Source organism: Numida meleagris, chromosome 16 (genome assembly GCF_002078875.1).
Source record: "Numida meleagris isolate 19003 breed g44 Domestic line chromosome 16, NumMel1.0, whole genome shotgun sequence".
Lineage (NCBI taxonomy): Eukaryota > Metazoa > Chordata > Aves > Galliformes > Numididae > Numida > Numida meleagris.
The window spans coordinates 1,696,438-1,709,926 of NC_034424.1; the positions used below are offsets into that span (position 1 = coordinate 1,696,438).

The 13,489-nt window shown below is 54.1% G+C and overlaps 1 protein-coding gene across 2 annotated transcripts; it reads left to right on the top strand.

The window, feature by feature from the left end:
- LOC110407007 (tumor necrosis factor ligand superfamily member 6-like) lies at window positions 6,234-11,536 on the top strand. Of its 2 annotated transcripts, none has more exons than XM_021414171.1 (2): window positions 6,234-7,666; window positions 10,048-11,536. In XM_021414171.1, the coding sequence occupies exons 1-2, from the start codon at window positions 7,329-7,331 to the stop codon at window positions 10,157-10,159; spliced, it is 450 nt and encodes a 149-aa protein (XP_021269846.1). In that variant the 5' UTR covers window positions 6,234-7,328; the 3' UTR covers window positions 10,160-11,536. The 2 variants fall into 2 exon arrangements, with proteins under 2 accessions (XP_021269846.1, XP_021269848.1); XM_021414173.1 differs by having other exon boundaries at window positions 10,051-11,536.

The window sequence follows — 13,489 nt, forward strand, 5'->3', positions numbered from 1 at the left end:
GGAGCAGGGAGCTGGAGCAGGGAGCTGGAGCAGGGAGCTGGAGCTGCCCCCCGTCCACGCTCGTGTTACAGCCTGTCTTTAAACAGGGATGTGATGCCTGTGCAAAGGAAAAATAGCGTGTTCTCTCCGAACCTGCTGTGTCTGACTCGGGGATGAATTTTTACAATGAATTCTCATTAGTTTGAGCAATCTGGTCCTCACTGTGTGTTTTTCCGGGGAGATCATAGTAACTAATAGCCCGGAGAGGTTCCTCAGGCTTTTTGGGTGGTTAACATTTAACTGAAATTTTATGTTGAGCTGTGAAGCGAGTCATCTGGATTGAGGAACATTAGCAGATTGATAGAGCACTGTAACTGCAATATTGTAGTTGACAAGAGTAGCTCCACAATTCAGTTACCGAGGCCAGCAATAGCAGAAGAACCAGGTCTGGCTTACACAGAATTAGAGGAAAAAGTGTTTAATGATGAAGTACAATTTCCTGGTGAAGGACCTGACACCACAAAGCGTGTCACAGCATCATTTCAGATCGCCCAGATCGCGCCTGACATGGTGATTTGATGCAGGAGATCTTTGTGGACTGAGATAGAAAGACCCTGAACAGATCTACTTGGATAGGAAGAACATGAAGGCCCCCTGGATGCACACCTGTTGTGAGTCTTGCTGTTTTGTCAGAACTGTTTTTTTTTTTTTTTTGTGATTCCTGGTCACCTCTCTATACAGCAACGTAAAGGAAACCTGCTGTGAGTTTCACTTTGAAAATGCTTGAGTTGGAAGTCGGCCTGCTTGCACAGTGCGTGTCTGGCCTGTTCTTGTAGAAATGAGGGGAAGGCTCGGGCTGTCCTGAGCCTCACCCGCCCTTGAAGTCCTGTGTCTGAGCTGGGCCCAAGATAGGAGTCAGGCATTGGGCTTACAAGGAGATGTTCCTCTGCCCCATCCCAGCAGGCCTCTGGCGTGGCACAGGGTTCCTGCAGGAAGGCTGCGTGCCTCGCTGTCCCAGGCACCTTCCTGACCAGTACCACGTCAGGGAGCAGGTATGAAAATACACGGAAGTGAGACTGGTAAGAAAAGCTGTTGATAAATACAAACAAATCACTGAATTTTCTCTTGCGAGCATTTAAAACTTCAAATAATTGTGTTTTCTGATCTTAATGATGTCAGCAGCCATGGGAGCTCGGGGAAGCACCTTGTTGGGTTTTTGTCCTGTGTTCTTCACTGCCTCCCCTGCTGTACCAGTACCTGCAGCACCTGGGTTTTTGATGCTGATGTTGGGCTGGACCTGCAGTGCTGCTTCTGCTCGTGCCCTTCCTTGCCTTCCTCTCCTTTTGGTGTCCTGCTTCTCTGGATCTCCCTGAGATTGGGATAACACCTCTGCCTGATTACTGCTCTGCTTGGGGAAGGGCTTGCCCTTTGCTTGGCAGGAACCCTTTTCCTGACCAGCACTTGCTTGAAGACCTGGCAGCAGGGAAGAGAACATGGTTCTTGCTGATGCTGTTTCAGTGCCTTGGCAACATCTACTAAAGTCCCTCTAGTCTGGAACATGCTCAGAAAGAACAGGAGCATTTTACTCGGTGTTCCAGTAGATGTTCCAGTATGTCCTTACTATTAAAGCTCCCGATTTTCAACGAGATCCTTCCAATTCAGACATTTAAACCCTGGCATTTTGATGAGGGACCATGAACATCCACCAGTGCCTTCAGCTGAACTCTTAAAAAAAAAATTTGGATGGGAGCAACACTGTTGCATCATTTTCTTCCCATAGAAGGAAGCTTATTGTTCAAAAAGAGGGCTGTATTCCTGCAGCCTTCAGTGCTGGAGTTACAGGAGTTACATCCTGCACTTCTGGATTAAACCTAAGCTGGTGGTAAAGAACAATTGTGAAATCAACCTCCTGGAGAGCGCTGATTGCCAACTTTGGTTTTCCAACTCAGTGACAGTATTTCCCACATAGTCCCACAGAACTCACAGCTGGGACCATTGTAAGGGTGGGTTCTGTTAGGCTGTAGCTTCAAGGATAAGAAGAGGTGGGGACCCAGCAAGTTAAGCCGTGAATCTTTGCGTGTCTGAATGCTGAAAGCCTCTGCTTGCTGGCAGAACACTCTGTTCTGCCTCACTGCTGAGGGCACTTCGAAAAGTGGTCAGAAGCAGTGGAAGGGAGCTGGGCACTTAGCTGAGCATCATTCTGGAGCAGATGCCACACAGCAGAAACTGGAATGATCTCTGTCCAAGATGCTTTTCTGGTGGAGCTGCTGGGTGGTTTGGGCTTCGCAGTCACCTACGGGCTAGTTCTGGTGAGGGGAAGACTTGGTGTTTGGCCTCACTGTAAGCGGGATCCTCCTGGGTGTACAGACAGGTACCTGAGTGCTCTGAACATTACTTACTTCCTTACCCTGCGTTGTGCCTTGGCCAAAAGGAAATAGCGCTGGGAGGGCAGCACCCGGGCTGCGTGGGGCAGAGCTGTGCCCGTAGCTGTGCTGGAGCTCTCCCAGAGGCAGGGAGAGGTCTGCGTGACACGGGGTGATCTGGATGGGCTCTTGCAATTTTGATAGCTCCAGGTGGGTGTAAGGCAGGGATTGAGGGCAGCTCCGCCCTGGCTCAGGTCACTGCACTGAGGACACGTCGGACAGGGTTTCAGCTCCGTGTTTGCTGCGGTCTGAGCCCTTCCTGGGCATCCTCTGCAGTCTCTGCATTAAGCAGCACCCCAGAAGTGAGCATTGGTGTCTTCCCTGTGTTCTCCAGGTTCCATGGGTGTCAGTTCTATGGCAGGGGATCAAGAAAGATGATTCCTGTAACCGCCTGTCCTCGAGTCAAACAGAGCTGTTTCTGGTTCCCGTGTTGTTGTCATAGAAAAGAAATCCAGAGCTCAAGCGACAATTATGTTGGAGTTTTGTGTGTTGTTTTTCTCTCCTCCAGCATCCATTGCTGTACCAAAGCTGTGTTGGCTGTTCAGGGTTGACAGAATTTGTAAGTGGTGAAATGTTAATAAATCCTGGTGATGAGTCATTAGCATACAAAGCGATCTGATGACTCAGAACGCAAGGTTTTTATTATCTTTTTTTCAAGCACATGTATAGGTAGGAGCAATTAAAAATCTTCGGAAGAAATCTGTCCCAGAGCATCTGTTTGTCTTTTATTAAGGCTGTGGAAGATGCTGACAAATGGAGTGGTACTCTTTTTGACTCTGGAAACCCTTTTGCCTGAGTTGTGTTCTCCTGGCCCTGGTTCTGGTCGTGTTTCCCCCTTCCCCTCTGTTCCAGCTCTGCTGGATGTCCTCTGAGCTTGGGAAGGAAGCACTGCACGTGTGTGAGGAAGGAGCTGGAGGCGGTGAAGTTTATTCCCCCAAATGCACTTGAAGCCTCAGTGAAGGTGTCGAGGTCACTGGGCCAGAGTCATTAGGGACTTGTGAAACGATGTCATTGGAGCAACAGGAAAACATCCCATCCAGTAGGTCACAGCACGATTCCTTACCAGCACCGTGTTCTCTGCTTAATCTCTAGTGAGCAATCGGGTAATTATGAAGGACTTCTTGCAAGCAGCTTCCTTGAGGAGAGGCCAAGGGGCAGAGAAGGGATCTGTGTTCCACCTCACCTGTCCCAGCACTGCTATGTTCACGGGCTTTGGCTGCGGTGTGTTTGGGGGCAGGAAGCACCCTGCCTTCCCAGGGAAGCTGAGAAGTTCCTTACAAAAAGCCAATCACTGTGACCAGTCAGATAGGCAGTTGAGGCCAACCCTGATTTATGGTCCCCAAACAATGATTGTTGCCTTTCTCTGGTGCCCTTTAGAGGTTCTGTGAGCTCTGTCAACTTGGGGAAGGGTGGGTTTGCCAGGTTAGTAAGCTATGCCACCTTCCAAGTGGAAGAATGGGGGTGATGGTGCTTCCAAGAAGCTTGAGTGAAGTTGATTTTTTGTGTTGCAACATGCCCTTGGTGCTGTGATGAATATGAATACTGACACCTACCAGCTTTCTTAAAAACATCTCTTTAGAGTCGTAGAATCATTAAGGTTGGAAAAGGCCTCTAAAGATCATCTAGTCAGCCCATCCACCGACCACATCCCCAAGTACCACATCTCCATGGTTCTTGTCACCTCTGGGGACAGTGGCTCCACCACCTCTCTGCACTGTAGAGACCCAAATTGTCACTGACCACAAATCTCCCAATGCAACCACCCAGCCAATTCCTTACCCACCGAGTGGTCCGTCCATCACAGCCATCTCTCTCCAGTTTGGAGCTGTGGATGTTGTGTGGGACCATGCCAAATGCTTTGCCCTAATCCAGGTCGAGATTTGCAGGCAGCTCAGGTATTTGGGTTTTTCTTCCAGCCCAACCAGTTGGGTTGAGTGTCTTGGACGAAGGAGCCTGGCCTTATTTCCATCCTGCTTTTGCAAAGGAATAGCACACCTCAGCTCAGCCTTGGGGAACTTCTACTGTGCCAGTTCTTTCATGCAGCCTTTATCCAGATTTGACCTACTTGTCATTTTTGTACAAACAGTTGTCGGAAAACAGCGGGGGATAGAGAGAAGATGTCTGAGGAGTGCTGGCTCTCGGTTAGAACGCTGCAGAACAGCGTGCAGCTTGAGCAAATGGCAGTGGCGGTCTGCAGGTAAGGGCTGTTTCAGCACGCAGGTGTCTGTGTTACCTGGTAGTTGTGTGTACACACTTCATTGCACGTCTGCCTGGTGCTGCTGGCTCTCGTTGCCTGCAGTTGCCCAGCTAATATTTACTCCACCCCTTCGGAGTTCCCAGCACTGCTCCTCGATCAACAGCTCGGGGGCTGTTGGCAGGATCAGAAGTGGGATCTTTCTGCTTCCCCAGGGCTGCAGCAGGTTCCCAAATGAAGCCAAGCCAGACTGACACCAACACGTGTCATTCAGGCACGGTGCTTCCCTCTCCACGTATTTAGCAGCAAGAGTTCGCACCCAGTCCTACGCGTGATCCTTAGCAAACATTGACATCCTGCTCCTCGCGGCGGGGTGGAGCAGATCACAGGAGAATGCTTCATTTCTGGACGTGTTTCTTTGGAACAGGAGTAACCACGACTTTCAGTGGAGTTGATCAGATTGCTCATAGCAAGTATTTTTCACTTTTTAAATCATTAGTGAAAGAGCTCCCAGCTTGTGAATAGTCACTGTTTGGAAACCAGTTGCCACAATAAGAGCTGTCGGCCCTGGCAATAGCTCGGGGCTTGCTGGCTTTCTACCTTAGGTCTCATTAAGCGTGAATTGGTGACATTTTTAAGGCTAGAGCTGTGTGATAGGGCTCAGGTAACTGCTTAAAGACTGCAGAGGCCTTGCAGACGTAGGCAGTGTTCGTGTAAATGCTGAGGATGGCAAAGGGCAGAGGGAGGGTGGTTAATTCTGCAGCTGCTGGGGTTCTAGGAGGAGCAGTAATCAATCAAGCTGTAATGTACGGCAACAAGAAGATTATTTTTTTATGATTTTGTATTCGTAAGTTGGAGCCCCTAGCATAAAACCAGGATTAAGCTGTTACGCGTTACCCTGCCTGCCTCGCCCATGTAATTTCTCTCTTTGATTCTGTGCAAAGTGCTGCTCATGGGAACAAAGGAGTCACGCTGCCCTTACTCATTAAGAACTGCATATGTAGAACACATCGGTGTTGTCTTTGGTCTAAAAGCCCTCCCATAGGACTGGTACCACCAGCAGACCCATCTCCTGCCGCCTGGCAACTGCCTCTGTTGCCATAGGAACACGGCTCCGCTTTCGTGCAGGGCTCCGACATTCCCATTTTTCATTCACTCTCTCACTCCATCTGTGAGTTCTGCTGCTCCGAATCCGGAGTTACTCAGCACTTCTGAACTCATTAATGAAACATTAGTTAGCAGAGGGAAAGCCGCGCGATGCTTTGGGCTGCGCGTTTGCCTGGGACGTGGCTGCTCCCATTGGGCTCGTTTACTACACGGACGTGACTGGCATCCCTGCCCGTGCGCTGTGTTTGTCTTTGTGGAATTAGAGCTGCCCGCATCCCTGGCTTCTGCGCGCTTGGCTGCGGCTGTATAGCAAAGGGCAGGAGTTTCTTCTTTCAATGTCTAAGGGGCCGTAAGAAAGAAGGGGACAGACTTCAGCAGGGTCTGTTTGGTAGCACAAGGGGAAACGGGTTCCAACTAAAAGGGGAGATTTAGACTGGATATAAGGAGGAAGCTTTTTACAATAAGGCGGTGAGGCACTGGCGCAGGTTGCCCTGAGAGGTGGTGGTGCCCCGTCCCTGCAGACAGCCAAGGTCAGGCTGGACGGGGCTCTGAGCACTGATGGAGCTGGGGGTGTCCCTGTGCACTGCAGGGAGTGGGATCAGATGGCCTTTAAAGGTCCCTTCCAACTCAAACAATTCTGTGATTCTGTGAAACACTTAACCTCAAGAGTGCAGGTAGCACAATCAGTGGAGAAGGAACATCCTGGTGGTTTGCTCCTGGTGAGGCCGGGAGCGATGCAGCTGCCGTGCTTCTCTTTGAAGCATCACGGTGACCCTGGTGTCCCATGGTCAGCCTGGGCTTGTGGGGGCTCCCACGGGGGTTGGGTTTTGTGTGTTTGTTTTCCCCTCTTTATCTACAAGTGTCTGAACAAGACTGGGCCGTGCTTTTGTCACACTAGGAGGTTCTGGGGCTCTGCGCTGGGAAGGAAAGGAGCAGCCATGGTGCTGCAGCCACCTCTGCTGAGCAGGGCCCTGCGCTGCTGAGCAGATCGGGGCTGAGGGGCTGGAGAGGGGCTCTGCTGTGGGACAGGCTCATAGATGGTTTGGGTTGGAAGGGACCTCACAGCCCCCAGCCCCACCCCTGCCGTGGGCTGGCTGCCCCCCAGCTCAGGCTGCCCAGGGCCCATCCACAGCCTCGGGCACCTCCAGGGATGGGCACCCACAGCTCTGGGCAGCAGTGCCAGTGTGGCACTGGGGTTTTCCTGCCCATTGGGAACCCCCTGAGAGCTTAACCGTGGGATAACAGCAGCGAGGATTTAAGTAAGGGATACAACAAGGAGAATAACACAAGAGTGCGAAAGCAGCAAGCAGGAGAAAAGATTTCTTGGCTGCACAGTATTCAGCAACGCTGCAAATCAACATTGGCTGGGTGCAGACCTGAGATGCTGGGAGGAAGCTCGGAGGTTCCCTCGTCACCAACTGCTTTGCTGCGTTCCTCGCAGGCAGCAGCGCTCTGGCTCGCAGCACGGCATCGCTGCCAATCACCAAGAGCTGCCGCCGCGCTGCTCCCAGACAGAAGTGGAGGGAGCTGCGGGGGGATGCAGACAAAGCACGAAGGAGACAATAGGGATGGAGATGTGAGCCGCTCCGCTAGCGGAGCCCTCCTGAGCCTCTGCGGCCGCGCTGATGCTGCTTGGCGCAGGGCACCGGCCGCTCGTCCCCAAGGGAGGCTTTTACAGCATTGATTGGCTCTGCACAAAGCCCGGCTGCGAGCCGCTCCCCAGCAGCCACCCTTACCCACGTCCTCCTCCTCCTGGCCCTGAGAGCCCCCCGGCCGACCTCCCCTCGGAGCAAATGCCACCCGTACCCAATGAGGCAGATCCCGAAGTGCCGCGAATGGATCCCAGGATTCTCATTTTCCTTCTCTACGTGATGATCCTCCACGAGCTGGTGAGCGGCTGGATGGAGTACCAGAAGCAGATCGCCAAGCCCAAGAAGCAGGCGGGGCCGGTCTGGTCCTCCAGGTGAGTTCTGCTCTGCGCTTTGGGAGGAGGACGGCTCAGGTCCGGGAGCGGGTCTGCGCCGGTGGGAGCCCTTTGTGTACACACACCCGTCCCTGCAGAGGTGTGTGTCCGTCATCTGCTGTGTGCTAACACACAGAGGTAGGATTAGGTCTGTTAATCTTTTGAGCCTCTGCTGTCCGGACGCACCGTGTGTCTGACACGCAGATACCCACAGTTTGCATGTGTTTGTTTTTTGTGGAAATGGGTGTCCCTCAGCCTGTTCCCCACGGTTCCCAGGTTGCACACCTGGCAGGGCAGGCTGTGCGCAGCGCTCCGGGCAGGATGCTCTTCAATGAGACACAAAGCTCCGGAGCCTCCGCAGGCAGCGTATTCCGTGCTCAGTCACCGTGTGCATGCTGCTGCCCCCTGTCCCCTCCCACCCACTGCGCCGATCCCCCCTTGCTCTCTGCCCAACAACAAAAACAGGCTGTAGAAATAAGGAGGTAAGAGGAAAACCCTCCGTCCCCTTAGAAGTCAAACGTGTTTCTCCAGACATCATGTATTGGTCACTCTCTCCCTGTAGTGTCTGGGATGATTGTGGCCTTAATGTTGCTGGGGTTCTGTAAAGGAAAATCTCCTTGGCAGCTCTGTGTTGGCTGCACCCTGGGACCCGAGCTCCTTCCCCGCAGGTTCCAGGCCACAGCACCAACGTGTCATGGCTTTGGACCCGGCTGATGCCTGTGACCCAGTTTGATACTCGGCAGAGCTCACAGCTCACCATTAATCCTAATCCCTCAGCATGCAGCAGTCCCAGCAGCAGCGAGCCCTATGGTAAGGATGTCCTGGATCCCGCTGGCAGTGCTGGGACACCCGTCCTGTCAGACGCAGCCCAGGGGTGAATTTGCTGCCTGAATTCCCAGATCAGCAAAGCTAAAGTGCACCTCTTGCTGTGTAGTTGTGCGCTGGGAACACAGCCCATGGTGCAGGCACCTCCAGTGGGGAAATAGCTCAAAGAAGAGCGGAAGGAGAATGACTTGCCTGGGACTGAGGTACCCCAGTGCAGACAAAAGGTGTGATGCAGAAAAGCCTGATGAATATTTTATGTACCAGCAGCCACCAAACAACTTGCATTCAGCAGCCAGGATGGTGCCGTACGATGGTATCGCACCAAAACAAAAAGCCCTGGGAGCTGGCATCCAACCCAGCCTGCTCTGGGGCGTGGGACCAGGCAGGAGGAGCTGTGCACCCTGGGGTGACCCCTCCTTTTCCATCCGAGCCAAACAATGTGAGTGAGGGGCTGCTGCCATCTGAGATCCGAGGGCTGTTGGATTTTAGGATTTGCAGACATTGCAGGAAGGCACCCAAGCTGAGCCCCAGAGGGATGCAAGCTGACCAGCCAGGGCAAGCTCCTGCCATCTCCGCTGCCTGCTACTTTAATGTAATTAATTCAAAAACCAATTAGGAAATGGAGTTATAAACCAGCAGGCTAATGAGGACATGACAAAGCTGCCTCTTGGCTGCACCCGCAGCACAGGGAGGGATTTCAGGGCTCGTCCTCCTTCTGCGGGTGGTGAGCAGTGACAAGCCCTGGGGTAAAGCTGCTTTTCCTCCCGCTCCCAGCCCTTCCCCGGCTGTTTCCTTCTGCAGCGAAGCAGCTCATGGCTGCCCCGTTCCCATCTGCTGCCCCACCTCACCTCTGCTCCCCACATGTGGGCACAGTGGGGTGACAGCAGTTGGCGTTGCTGGAGGAGTGATGCTGAGCAGCAGTGAGAAAGAGATGTCTGATCCCTGGCCCCAGAGATCACTCCTGGGCCCCATTTCTGCAGGGAGGGGAGGGGATGTGTGTTCCCACTATGAATTTTGGTACAAATCCCCCCAGGCACTCTGCTGTGCCCCACATCACCCTCTGCTCTGCTGGCACTGTGTTTAGCTTGTGCCAATGCTGCCAGGAGTCCTCAGGACAGCTTCAGCAGCCTTTGGCTGAAAGCTGCACTGTAAGAAGGTGGAATTAGGGCAGCAGAGGCCTGGAGAGGTGCTGGGTTGGTACGGTGCTGGCTGGAGGGAAAAAACCACTCACAGGTGTTTGGAGTGGGAGTTTGGAAGGGCTTGGTGTTCATCAGCCCTCCTGGTGTGAGGGGACAGTCCTGAGGGCTCTCACGGGGTCCTAATCTCCTGCATGTGCACCTCTATTGAGCAGCTGCTTCCCAGAGCCCCATCACTGGGGCAGCCCCATAGCCACCACCATGGGAGGGGTCACCCCTTGGTCTCTCCGAGCACCTCGGACATGGGGACAGCAGGCCTTGCTCCAGCACGACCTGGGCCGCACGGGGATGACCACATCCCCAAACCACGCAGGAGCAGGGAGCCACTAATGCCATCTACCTCGCTTTGCTCCCCGCCAGCAGCACCAGCAGGCCCAGCCACTCCAGCTTCGCCAGGCCGCTGGTCCACTCGGTGCGCAGGGAGCGGTACCGGGACTGGAGGAAGCCGGGACGGATCATCCGGAAGGCGTGAGGACGGCCCCGAAGTGCCCGCACCCCGCGGCCTGCACGGAGCAGGGACGGCCCCGAGGTGCCCCAACCAGAAGCGGCCGCACCGGACAAGGCTTTGGGCGCCCAGCAGGCAAGCTGACTCTTCTGTCTTCCTCTTTGAGCAGACGGAGAGCAGATTTCTTTGGGGAAGGATGGAATTCGCTCCTTGGTCAACCCTGAGAAGCCTTCAAATGAGCCTCCATTGCCTGGTGCGAGGGAAGGCGCTGGGGCCTGGTCCTCCTCAGGGCATCCAGCACCGAAGGCGCTCGTGGCTCTGCTGGTCCCCGCTGACCTCACCCGTGGGGCTCTGTGCAGTGTTTCTGCTTTTTGTCACCGTTGCTCTGTGGTGGAAGAGGAGAAGTGCTGGGAACTGGTGCCATTTGCTGCAATGACCTTGTAATTAGATTTCTTTGCAGCCTTCCCGGCAGTGAAGCCAAATGTAAAAGCGACTTTCTAATAAGCAGATAGAAGGGAAAGGAATACACATTGCTCTTTCGTTAGAGGCTGTGATTTAGACGTAGAATTAGATTTCAGAGGCAGGAGCCAGCTCTCGTGTCCTGCACAGCAATCGTGTGCAGAACGGGCACTGCAGGATTCCGACACCGAGCTCCTGCAGCACGTGCTCAGGGCAGAGCTGGCTGCCTTGTTTGCTGAACGTCACGTCTGGCTCAAACACAGCCTGTTTTTCTCTCTGCCAACCGTTTACAAGCCTGACTCAGGCTTGGTGATGCGTAATGCAGAAGCAGATAGGGAAGGGCCCTGGGGTGGGTTGGGCATTCCTCAGCAAGAAGCGTCCACTGGTGCTGCCCCAGGGTGGGTAGCTCTGAGGCAGAACCTCAGCTCTTAGAGGGGACAGAGCTTTGTCCACGCAAGGTGGGGTTAGTGCTGTGTGTCCTGAGGCAGAAGCAGCCAGGGAGTCGCTTTCTGCTCATTTCCAAGAACAAAGATGCAGAGATGTGCCGCAGCTCTGCGACACTGTGGCTGTTCCCTGAGGTGTCTGCTTCCTACCCCAATAACACAGCCGCATGCACAACGAACGGAGCAACAAGCAGCAAGAAGCTGTAGGGGGAGAAATGTTGGGAAGCGTTTCTGGGTGGTGGGTGCTTTGCTTTGCCGGCGTTCAGGCCCCCCAGGGTTGCGGGGTGCCCCACTGCCCTCGAAGGCACTGGGAGCAGTCACTGTGCAGAGGTGCCTGCATTCATCCCAGGGCAGCGCAGTTCATGGCTCCCAGCACCAGCAGGACAGACGGACCTGAATGGAGCAGACTGATGTCCGAACTGCTGTGCCCTGGCAATGCTCTGCTGGTCACATGCTGGATTTATCCCTGTGCGTATCCTCCCAATAAACTCCTTTTCAAACACCTTGTTCAGATGTCTCTCATTCCACCCCTGTGTGCCTGCTTACTGCTTTGGCTTTCCTATGGAGCCGGCACCGGCTCTGGCAGCGCACGGGGTGACTCAGTGGGGCTAAAAGCAGCTTCGGTGCTGAACGTGTGGCACAAACGTTTGTTCTCTTGTTCTTTCTGCAGAGAAACACGTGGCTGCAATCCAGGGACTCGTTTTCAGTGCTTGTAGGCTTTGCTTTGTTTTTGTTGTTGTTCCTTTCCTACAAATACTCATGTTGCTCTGCAGTGATGCTGGGTGCTGGGCTGGATCCAGCTCAGCTCTAAACCTGCTGTTGTTTTCGAGGTAAGTGTATGGCTAATGGCCACGGCCAGCATGCAGCCAGCCCCGAGCTTACAGAACGGTGCGGCTTAATTGCACGTTTCTCCATCCAACAGAGCCAGGAGAGACCAAAGGTGCCTGAGAATGCATCAGCCACGAGGACACCTCCCAGCCCCGCTTCTCCCCATGGCCCATCCCTGGGCACGGAGCTGTTCCCCCAGCCGGGACTGAGCGCTGCGGGGATTTGGGATGGGGGGGTGGGTGTGGGGGCTGTGCTGGCTGCTGGCAGCGAGGTCTGGCAGCAGAAGGGGGGAAGTCGGTCGGCCGCTTGCCAGCGGTGCTGTAACAAAGCTGCCAGATAATTGTAGTGCGGGGGATGCTGGGGATTGTAAACGCAGAGGCTTTTGGAGCCAGGGAGTAACAGCATCATTCATTTCATCTTCTCCTGTCAGTTCGTAGTGGTGAGTGAGCTGCTCCCGCAGCTCCTCCGTGCCGTTCTCTTTGCTTTGCAGCACGCTCAGAGCCATTTGTGCAGCTGCAGGTCCTCCCGCACAGCGTGTACCTGTAGCACGGCACCGTTCACTGATGCTCCTCTGTGTCCTCCGTATCCTGCAGTGTGCAGCACAACGCAGGCCCCTCTGGAAGAAGATCTCGAGAAAGCTGTGCTCGTTCCCCTGGCTCATCCCCTTTGTCCAAGGGCTGGCTGTCTTCTTCCTCATCTAAACTTCACTTACTCAGAAAAGAGGGGCTGTATCTTTCCTGTGTGGATTTCTTGGGAATGCTGAAGCAGCCATGGCCTCTTGGGGGAAAAAGGGAATAGGGAGAGGATTTACACCTAAAGTCATGAATCAGGAGAACGCGAGTGAAGGCTGCCTGTGAATGCTTCGTGCTGCTTCGTTCCCAGCAGGAGCAGCAGGCGAGTGCTGAGCCAAGGAGGTTGCAGGCTCCCAGCACCAGCAGCATTCCCCTGTCCCATCACCTCCATCTCTGCACATCAGCATCTACCTCCCCAGCCCCTGTGATCCTGACCCAGGTGCCACTGGGTCCCACCCAGGCTCCTGCTTCCCACACATCAGCTCTTTCCAGATGGAAGTGTGGGGTGCAGGTGTGCAGCCACAGGTGGGGGGTCCAGGCAGAGGATGCACGGACAGGGAAAGTGCTTCATCTGCCGGGTAGGAAATCTGGACTGTAGCTGTTGGAAAGTCCTGGGGGCAGAAGTGTGAGTGGATCTGCCCTTGTCCCTAAAAGACAGGGCAAGGAGCTTCCTGCACCCTGCTCTGGGTGGCTTCCAGGAAGAACAAGGGTGGGGGAAGGGTGCAAAATCCTGGAAACTAACCACAGATCCAGCTCTGTTTCAGTATGTTGCCTGGGCAGATCCCTGCCAGTGGCTGCTCTCATCCATGGAGGATGCGGTGTTGGAGGCTCTGATTGCTGCAGCTCCAAACTCATAAGGGGAAGCAAGGTGCAAAAACAGTGTTCTAAAGAGTGGACAGAGCTGGAACATCACTTCCCTTAGTGCCATGTGCTCCAGCCCCTGTTCCCTGCCTCAAATCCCCTCTGTAGGACAGAGCCAGCCAAGCAGAGCTGTGCTGGATCACTGCAGCTGCACCTCTGAGCGTGTGTTTGTGTCTATACAGGGAGGCAAAGTA

Bases quoted from the DNA above. Each gene is read 5' to 3' on its own strand.
- LOC110407007 (XM_021414171.1), top strand. From the start codon at position 7,329: ATGCTGCTTGGCGCAGGGCACCGGCCGCTCGTCCCCAAGGGAGGCTTT. The intron at 7,667-10,047 runs GTGAGTTCTGCT...GCTCCCCGCCAG, and splicing joins GGGCCGGTCTGGTCCTCCAG to CAGCACCAGCAGGCCCAGCC.